This window comes from Montipora capricornis, chromosome 7 (assembly GCF_036669925.1).
Source record: "Montipora capricornis isolate CH-2021 chromosome 7, ASM3666992v2, whole genome shotgun sequence".
Lineage (NCBI taxonomy): Eukaryota > Metazoa > Cnidaria > Anthozoa > Scleractinia > Acroporidae > Montipora > Montipora capricornis.
In genome coordinates, this window is record NC_090889.1 from 29157528 (window position 1) to 29167527 (window position 10000).

General features: G+C 36.9%; 1 protein-coding gene across 1 annotated transcript in view; it reads left to right on the top strand.

Moving 5' to 3' along the window:
• The window catches only part of LOC138056800 (calcium-dependent secretion activator 1-like), a 49010-nt gene that overhangs the window by 18208 nt on the left and 20802 nt on the right, over window positions 1–10000 (top strand). The window contains exons 4-8 of the mRNA XM_068902694.1: window positions 5532–5683; window positions 6431–6521; window positions 7165–7236; window positions 8083–8135; window positions 9357–9468. Of these exons, the coding sequence (XP_068758795.1) occupies window positions 5532–5683; window positions 6431–6521; window positions 7165–7236; window positions 8083–8135; window positions 9357–9468 (480 nt within the window). The remainder of the gene's footprint in view (window positions 1–5531; window positions 5684–6430; window positions 6522–7164; window positions 7237–8082; window positions 8136–9356; window positions 9469–10000) is intronic.

Consider the following 10000-nt stretch of genomic DNA (forward strand, 5'->3'; position numbering starts at 1 on the left):
AGATTCAGCAAGCCCATTGAAGTAAAAACCATCAAACAACGCTAATCTCAGCGTCATGGGAATATGACACTTTGTTCCTGAGGAACAATCTGTTTCCTAATATCTAAGTTTATACTCGGGAGAAAGCGTTTAAACCCCCAAAGACAAAATTAGTGGAGATAGATGCTCCCTTTGAGCTCCTGACAAATACCCCAATTTCGATATATTAAAATCCCTTATCCCAGAGGCCTCATCTCCGCGAGGCTCTTGGTAATAAAGATAAGGATTTGTTATCAAGTTTATTTCCTTAGAGCCTCGAAATGACTGCTTTTGTTTAGGACTGAATTTTAATATATATGAAATATATATTTAAATTCCGAAAAATATGTGTGTAAGGTAAAACGCAGCATGCTTGTCGAGATGTAATCATAATGTATTTTCGAAACTGCGCAAATCAGCCTCTTCCAAATTAGTCCATTTCGGAGTTCATGTCTGTCTCCCCTTCAAAGAGAGTCTAAGTGCGACGTTTTGTTAGTTCTACTTTGAATATGAATGAAAACTGATCTTTTCAAGACAAACTTCGCTCTTCGCCTCGCTTTGAAGAGGAGGCAAACATGAACTCGGAAATGGCCTAATTCTAAATCTTTTCTTCTTCCTCTCCCCGCTCCATAGGTTTTGATCCTCTCGAAGCACGTCTTAGCTTGTTCTCTTTGCCTATCCACAGTCATCTTTCGAATAGTTTCTCTACGGCCTGCTATATTATCTGAAACCGCACTTTGCTTTTAAAGTTGATTCTAGTGTCAGTATCTTTCAGCTCACAGTGATGTCTAGTGACATGCATTTTCCACCGCCATAGGGCGTTTCTCTATTTCAAAAATATTTAGAGTAGAGACTAGGTTGGTCACATGTTTAAATTTTCACAGTGTTGTTTCGTTATAGACTTTTTCATCCCCATAATTTTCACTGAGAGGAACAATCGAGTTGAGTATCAATGTCGAACTGGTTTGATTTGGATATCCTTTCAGTAAGTAACGTGTTCACGTAACAGGGCAACACTACTATGTCAGAACTTTACTAATAGAAGGAAAATTAGGGATTTACTGAGACGAGAAACCATGAGTAGTCTTTGGGGTAAAAATCTTGGTATTTCTTGAATTGAAATATATCTCCTAACATGACGATCAGTGTGTGGTTGTCGGTGATCCCTGCATGTGATAATGCGTGTTTTACCATGGAAATTAAATTACGCATTGCGTGCCTATATTTTTGTTCAATCGCCCGTGATAAAACTATTCAGCGGCTGCTCATAGGAAAATAAAATCAGAGGAAGTCTATCAGAAGTCTCAGTCGTTGTTTACTATTCCTGCAGACGTGTTTCGTGCACGTTATCTCTGACATTTCGCAGGTAAAATGCTTGCATCTTCCTCAGACGAAGACGAAGCTAACGATGTTGTTGGTGGAGATGAACACACACAAGAACTCCTCACCATTTATAAGCGAGGAGAACAACTTCCTTCCACCATTTCCAATTCACCGAGCGTTTCTCCTTCGCTTCATTCTCCCAAGTCCTACGTTATCTGTTGTGTCAGAAGCTACGCTGCAGGAACAACAAGAAGATGACGAAAGGAGAGAGATTACAGATGTATGTGTTCGTTCTGCGGTGTAGGCTTATCCGTTTAATGCTCGACAACCAACAGATCTTGCACGCAGGCATGCTCGTGTAGTAAACAAGACTTGGAAAAGATCAAGCATCGATTGAAGACTTCCTTCGTGGAGACACAAAGATCTCATCAGACGAGGCCTTTTTCACGCAGTCCGAGCATATTACGATATCTTTATTTGCAGCGAACGAGTTAAGAAGATGGTTATCAGTGGTGCTGTTCCTCGAATGATTTCCGCGAGGTCTTTAAAGCTATGATTGAAAAACGAGTACGGAGCTTACCCGAAATAGACGGAATAAGTAAAGAAACTGTATTAAGTTCATGGATGGCGAAAAACGATGCTATATTTCGCGGAGAAGACGATCCTAAGAAGGGCCCACGAATTGCGGCATCCGCTGCCTCAGAATTGATTTTGTCAAAGGAGCAGCTGTATGAAATGTTTCAGACAATTCTTGGAGTGAAAAATATGAGCATCAAATATTGTTTAATGCATGCCAGGTATGCTTACATTTTCCTCTAGTATTGATTTTCTGTTTACGACCCATTTATTTTACGAGTGCTTTTATGTTATTATTCACGCATATTTATAGGTTATTGTGTCGGTTGGAGTGCCTATTTCAAAACTATTAAATATTGTATAAGTCTCCCCTTTAAACAGAGAAAGGCTAAGATAAACCAATTAAGCTTAATTACTATAACCTTGTGGAGTAACCACAGAATTCAAGGCCAGCACATGCAAAGTAGTTAGAAGCTTTTGTAGAACGAGACACATAACAATAGGATCTTTTGTTATTCAATGATATGGAAATAAGTGGCCCTGTATCTAGAGTAATTTTATGCTAATTATCTTAGTATTCTTTTTGTTATTCATACATGTAAACAGACGAAAATTATTTCCCTGTTCAATTTAACACCTTGAGGTCAGTTTATCTCATGTCACTTTCACAAATTGGCATCCGTTTTTTATGTACCTCAGGTTCTGATAATTTGTTTAAAATGCTGCTTTTGGATCTACAGCACATTGCGATGAAAATTTTGTTTCTAATATAAAAGAGGACAAACAAATAGAAGAAGTAATTTTAGAGAACTGGTTATTGGCCACTCTTCACTTCTCAAGAATGAGGTAATAAATAGTACACATATTTACCATACATGCGAATAAGTGGTTTTCACATTACATACCTTACCGCCATGTTGGTGGACGAAACAAATTTAAAGATCTCTCATTGGCTCGTCGTTCATCCAGCACCATTTGTCCATTACATCATTGTTATGTGTCTCTAGAGATTGATTGCAAACCATCTTAGAGTGGCTAGATATTTGTTGATAATAATATTACAATAATATTACTTTGAACTTTGAACTTTGAAATCCAGTCAGTTACTTCTGCGAGACTTCTTGAATCATGAATACCCAGCCAGTAATTTGCATATTAATTAATAGATATGTCTTGTTTTTCAAATAATGCTGCTTTGAGGAAACAAGAATGTTGTGGTATTTTGATGTCACTCCACCCATACCTGCTCACTGCCAATATTCAGGAATAGTCTCTGCTTTTTTGTGGAATTGCATATTTTGAAGTTCCTTCTTAGATTCTAAAAACAAATGCTAGAAACTTGAAAAGTTGGCAAAAAGTTTCACAGATGGGGTCATTGTATTGTAAATTGCATGTTTTTTATGATGCACTGGTTTTCTTGTGAATTTTAATTTGGTATAATGACAGAAAACTCTACAACTGCTTGTAGATGTTAACACTAATATATTTCCTTCTTTTACAAAAACAAAAACTATTATTTTTCTGTTCTCACTTCTTTTGCTTCTTCATAAATAAATGAGTTTCCATTCAAAACTAGACTCGAAAATCAAAAAAGGTGGGGTTATAATAGTAGGATCTCACTTAATAATTTATTGCATAAAACATGGCTCCAAAGGTAATTCAGCTACTCAACAATATTTTGGAGAATTTATTTGGAGGATTATTGTGATATTAGCTGATAGCTAAGAGAGTTTGGTGTTCAGGGACAGATCTAAATTCTGACCATTATACCAATCAATGCCCCAAAAGTATTGCCCTGGTAAGATTGCAGTGATTGTAAATGAAGACATCTGTTACTTCTGATATACTGTAAGTATAGACTTGTGTCCTACATGCATATTTTTTAAAGCTTGATAGTGCAGATGAACAAGCAGCTTGCATACGAAGAGAACTGGATGGAAGACTCAAGGCTATTTCTGATCAGAGAAAGGTGATGTGTCTCTTTTTCACATAAATCGTCATTGAGTAAACCAGTTCTTAAAAATCAAATTTTGGATGAAATTTAGTGATTATAAGAGTAGTGGTTTACATAGATTCCCGTATTCAAGGCCAGGCATTAGGGCATGTCTTACATGTCTGACTATATGTATGTCAAAAGGCCATCTGCTGCATGCTGTCTTAACTGAGTCAAAAAACAACATGGGAAAGTGGAAACAACCAGGGAACAGTTCTTGTACCAAGAGTATGAAGCACTGAAAGGATCTGTTGCTGGCTTGCAACATCCAGTGTTAACAAAGTCATGTGAAAGACTGGAAGTAAAAAGAGAGGGATGGCTAAATATCTGAACCAACTGTCAGCACAAAGTTTAATTAAAGTCAATCAAAAGCTATATTACATCTAATCCTAAAGCTGGTTTAAAAGAAATTACATAGATAGTCGTATAAACATAACTTTCTTTAATTTTCCAGACATGATTCGATGGTACATCCGTCATCTTCATTGTTACATATTTTGAAATCGGCATTGAATTTAAAGCGCGTGTGATCTTACAAAGTTTGTTACATTGCGTTGTCAATATTGCATACTAAAACAAAACAAAACAAAGATTTAAATTAGTGAGGCTTAGTTCTTTACAGGGAGAGAGTCAGGTTAATGTGTTTCACCTGCTGGTTGAGATTGGGCTTCTCCCATCTTATAAACATGGATTCGCGTGCACTTTAAATTCAACAGCGATTTCAAAATGTGTAACACTAAAGGTGACTGATGTACTGTCAAAACTATTCTGGTTCTCTACTCTGCACCGAGAGGTTTTCTTCGGGTACTCCGGTTTCCCCTCTCCTCAAAAACCAACATTTGACTTGATTTGTGTTAATTGTTAATTTCAATTTATAGTGTCCCCAATTAGTGCTTCAGCGCTAGAACGACCAGACACTTAAATAAAGTTCCTTTCTTTTTTTTTTTTTTTCTGGAAAATTAAAGAAAGTTGTTATGTTTATACAACTATCTATATTGTTGCTACTATCTAGACCTTTTGGATCAATTACATAGATCTATGTAGATGTCAATGTTTAGTCTGTTAGTTGGTAGTGTTTTAAATCCAAGGTCCTGGGATGAATTCAGCTTTGTGTGATCAGCAGTTTCTCTACTGGGGTTAACATTCTGTATGGATATGATGGGTTCAACCTTGAAACCGTGAAATGCATGATTGGCTGTCTCTAAAATTTGTGTCAAAGGAGATAGAAAAGCTGTGTTCAACGTCTTTTTTCAAATTTTGTAGCTAGTATAGCAGTGTCAATCTACGGGCAAATGTGTATGTTATTGAGACAAAAAAGAGACTCCATTCATGATGTTGCCCACCTCAAGTAGCAACGCTAGTTGTATGTGACAAATGTTGTAAATCTGTCTTATTATTATTATTATTATTATTATTATTATTATGATTATGATTATGATTATGATTATGATTATTATATGAAAGGTGTGAAGGACACTGCAGTAACACTAAATTAATTTCTTTTCCATTACAATGAATGTTATAATTTACCGCTATTACTGCATCATCTATTTTGATTCAGAGGACAGTCTACCAGCATTGATCACTATCATCATCCTCACAATGTCTTGTTCATTTTTAGCGCCTGACCAGTTTTGTTCACAAGGATATGGAAACTCTGTTTGTTGAAGAACAGCAGGCAGCCATTACCCAGCTGCGTGTTAATTTGGAAAGTCAGCCTGTCACAAAAGGGTCTTCAGACTCCAAACTTTATTCTTTTAACCGAATTAAGGGGTGGGTATTGTCTACCTTAGTCCTAAGTTCATTTCTTTACATGTAGCTTCTAAAATATGGATTTCATGACGAGAAGCCTTGACCCATTTATGCTGTACCTCTGAGAAACCCCCTATTGACGAGTAAAATTGTCTGGCATTAAGTCTCACTTCTAGGGGTCAATGGGTTTTTTTTAATGAAGGTAGAAGTTGTTAAAGAGTTGGTGTATGGTATTTATCTTCATTGGGGTAGTTGCCATGCAAAAGTTGTTTAAATTATGATGTTTTCAAAATTATTTCCAAAAGCGTTGCCATATTTTAAAACTCCATGGCAGTTCTGCCCTCCTCCACCCAATATATAATGTTGGAAATCTGAAAAAACCTATAATTTGAATCTTGCTTGACTGTGCGTTACTTGTATTCCAAGAATTTTGTCTGTGATTGTAGATCATCATCAGGTTTTTCTTCCAGTATAGGGATCAGAATTCACATTCATTAGACAATTACAGACTTAAGTATACTCGTGTTTTTGTGCAACACTAGCATCTCTTGCCTACTTAACGCACTTGTTGATGAATCAGCAGATAAAGGTGAAACTCTTTACAAAGTTCTAAAAACATTCTCTCTGGAGTGGATTTAGAGTCTCCTTAAATTTTCCAATGATTATTGTGAAGGTAGCTCTGAATCTCTTCATGATTATTTTTTTTCTTAAATACTTCCTGTAGATCTTTATAAGTAAAGTGTTTTTCTGTACTTTGCAACTATTTAGTCCTCAACATACCATATCTATTGCTGAAGTTGCAGAGGATGTGGAATCTGTTCTGTCCAAATCTGATGTCATGCTTAATTTTACCATCGAGGTACATCATGACTTTGCGAGAATTTTCACTCTTACTACCGGTAATTTTTGGTCACATACTATCTCATTTTTGGTTTCCTGATGTCTTCTTCATAATAGTCTCAGCAGCCAACCACCATTAATTTCAAGAAACATCACCATTTCTCATATTTAAAAAGTGTAATTCCACAGCGGTAATTATTGTTCACTGTGAGAAAAATTGCTGGACAAGCAAGGGATCTCACCTTATGCCATGCATATATATGTACAGCATATGTTCAGAGGATTCCGAAGTAGCTATGAGGTATCGTTCTACTTGGATATGAGAGGTGGTTTGTGGTGAAGCCACATGGGCTGCTGTGGTGAATGTTGTGCAGTCTTCTGTTATTCAAGTGAAGAAAGGTACAGCTTTCCACATCCAAAATAAAATAGAATCCCCCCTCCCCCCCTCCCCTTCATCCAGAGCTGAGGTGGAGACGGGCATTTGTGGATGGCAGTCCTGATCATCATGGCCTATGTAATAAATTACATAAGTTGAAGGGATTTAATTGGAATGAGTGGCAGTGTACATTTAGTAGTGTAGCAGAGCTAGATGTTTGCTTAGAAAGAGAAAAAGGATAGGAGTTGAATATTGCATTCTTGATATTATCATTTTTCATTCTTAGGTGGTAGTGGTGGAGGCCAAAGGGCTGGACAAGGTTGTCCCTGGCCAAAAAATTGTTTACTGCACCATGGAGGTAACATTACTTTTATTCCACCATTTCTTGAGATTAATATTATTATGGGTGTTCTTTGGGTAAGAAGCTTATCAGAACTGCCCTTTTATTTTATGTAAAGGATGATTAATTAGGAACAATTGTCAACATTCAGTTGTTTTGCCCATTACCAAGAAACTTGTATTCTATCCTTCTCATGGGCACATTACACCTCATTTCGATCATTTCACGTATTTGTGCATGTATCAACTGAGGCGCATGTCTTTGTAGAGCCTGCAGACCAGTGAGACACATTGTCTATTCAGGAGCTAGATAAACGACCTGGCTCTTCAGTAGGTTCTAGTAGCTCAATGGACTGGTGTTATGGAGGTCGTAGGTTCAGTAATCCTGCAATGGACTCTGATTTTTCAGTTGTCCAATTTTCCATTTCCAAGCAACTTGTATTCTATCCTTCTTACAGGTGCATTACACCTCTCTGCGTGTTGTTTACTTGTTACTGTACATACAAGTACATGTATGCACTTCAATATTAATGTTATTTAAGTGTCAAGCCTTCTTGCGCTGAGGCACCAAATGTACAAAGAGGTTGAATCAAACATTTTTTTTTTGAGGAGGGGGAAAACCAGAGTACCCAGAGAAAAATGTAGGCAGTTAATGTCATCATAAGCAGTGCATTTTAGGTGATGTGTTTGGTACATAATTGTTCTTGTTTGTAAGGAGGTAGACAACAAGGATGTTGGTACTTTCATCATAGAGCCAGTGGTGGCCCTGATTCTTGGATCAGCCCTATAAGAAAAGTGTGACATTGACACTTGTGATATTTCAACTGATTGAGAGTTTTGCATTTCTGTAATTTTTTTCTTTTAGGTGGAAGGTGGGGAAAAATTTCAAACTGAACCTGCAGTAGCTGAGGAAGCAAAGTTAGTACTGGAAATGAAAAATAAAACTAGTTTATCAAAGTTAAATATTGTAGCTGTAAAATTTTAATGATTGAAATAAATATTTTCTTTTGAAATGAAAGAAGCCACAGGCAGCCATGTCTGATCTGAAGGTATCGCTTTTTATACTTGTGATATTCTTTATAGTTGAATCAATAATATTATTGATATTTGCTCAATGCTGATATTCTAGATATTTGTGGTCAAATGAGGTCTTATTTTCATACATGTACATAGTTGAGTCAAATATCAATATAATTTACGGTCAATAGAAGATTCCATAGCAGTTGAATCAAGCTTGATATTTATGGTTGAATAACAACAACAACAACCTTCATTATATATTTATCATAATTAACAACTATTCACTGAAGTGGAAGGGGTGAGGAATGGTAAAATCCAAGACTCACTGAAACACCCAAGACCTTGTTTGCGAATGCAAGACCGAGACCAAAACATGCAAGACCTCACACCAAAATCAAAAGCCAATATAAACAAGACTTGAGACTCTTCGCAAAGGCTGTCGAGATTTTGGGATCGGATTGAAAGTTGGGGAGTGCCAAGATTTTTGAAGTACTATTTGCCACTTTTAGTGGAGGTGGCTAGGGGTGGATATTTACTTAGCCGTGAAGCACGAAATAGTAAAAAAGATGTTTTTGACAATTATTTTTGGGCGCAAATCCAGCGCAAGTTGCTCGGAGGTGAATAGCAAAAGATATTCAGAGAACGTTTTGAGTAGCCAATCAGAGTGTGCTGTCATTTCTACATGTATCCATGTAGGAAGATTGATATTTTAATAACTTATTGTCCAATCAACCTTGATATTTCTAGTTTTTAATGTTTTTTTTTTTTTTTTCGAAAATCATAATTCCCTTATCCAGTCCCAACTGGGTAGAACAAGTGGCTTTTTTCAAGCAACACATTAACATTCAATAAGTTTATCCAATCACACCAAACTATGCAACTTCATTTTCATATTAATTTTAGTTCTGATAAAGTGATTAATTTTGTTCTCTCCCTGCTAAGATCGAACAATAATATTGCCATATGCTAAAGCTGCTCCGTTTGTAAATGGCCATTCCTCGACCTGGACTCTAGTCACATTGAATTTAATTTTGCGTACACCTATACTTAACAGTGAGGACAGCTATAGGGTCAACTATTACTAGTAGATTTTTCTAAAAGGACCTTTATTTCTCTTAGTTGGCTTTCCCAAGGTGATTTTACCACTTGTCATCCTCGCCCCATTGTCAAAGTCAAACTATATGCCGAGAATACAGGAATATTGGCTCTTGATGACAAGGAACTTGGAAAGGTATCAATTATTTCAGAACTCAATACGCTCAAGGTACCACAGAATGGCAGCAACCGAGAGTTGTGTTTAATTTAATTGTAATTTAAAGATCAGTATGGAAAACCAAACTTACAGACAAAAGTGTAAGTTGACAACTATATGTACAATAAACTAATGATATAATAATGCATAAAACTACCAAAATAATTATTGTGATAGCAAAATCTAAACAAAATTCATGCTGTTTGGGTCTGCTAAATCTGCGAGCCAGCGAGCCATGCGAATTTCACAATTAAGTCTAAACACCCATTTCAAATAGCACAGATAAGCAGTTATTAAGTCTAAGCACCCATTTTAAAACGGTTAGCTTTCAATAACTATGTGCCTCGCTTGTTGACTCGCTTGGCTCGCCATGTTGGCTTGCACGACTCGCAGTCATGGCTCGCACGACTCGCAGTCATGGCTCGCATGGCTCGCAGTCATGGCTCGCAGTCATGGCTCGCATGACTCGCAGTCATGGCTCGCATGACTCGCAGTCATGGCTTGCACGACT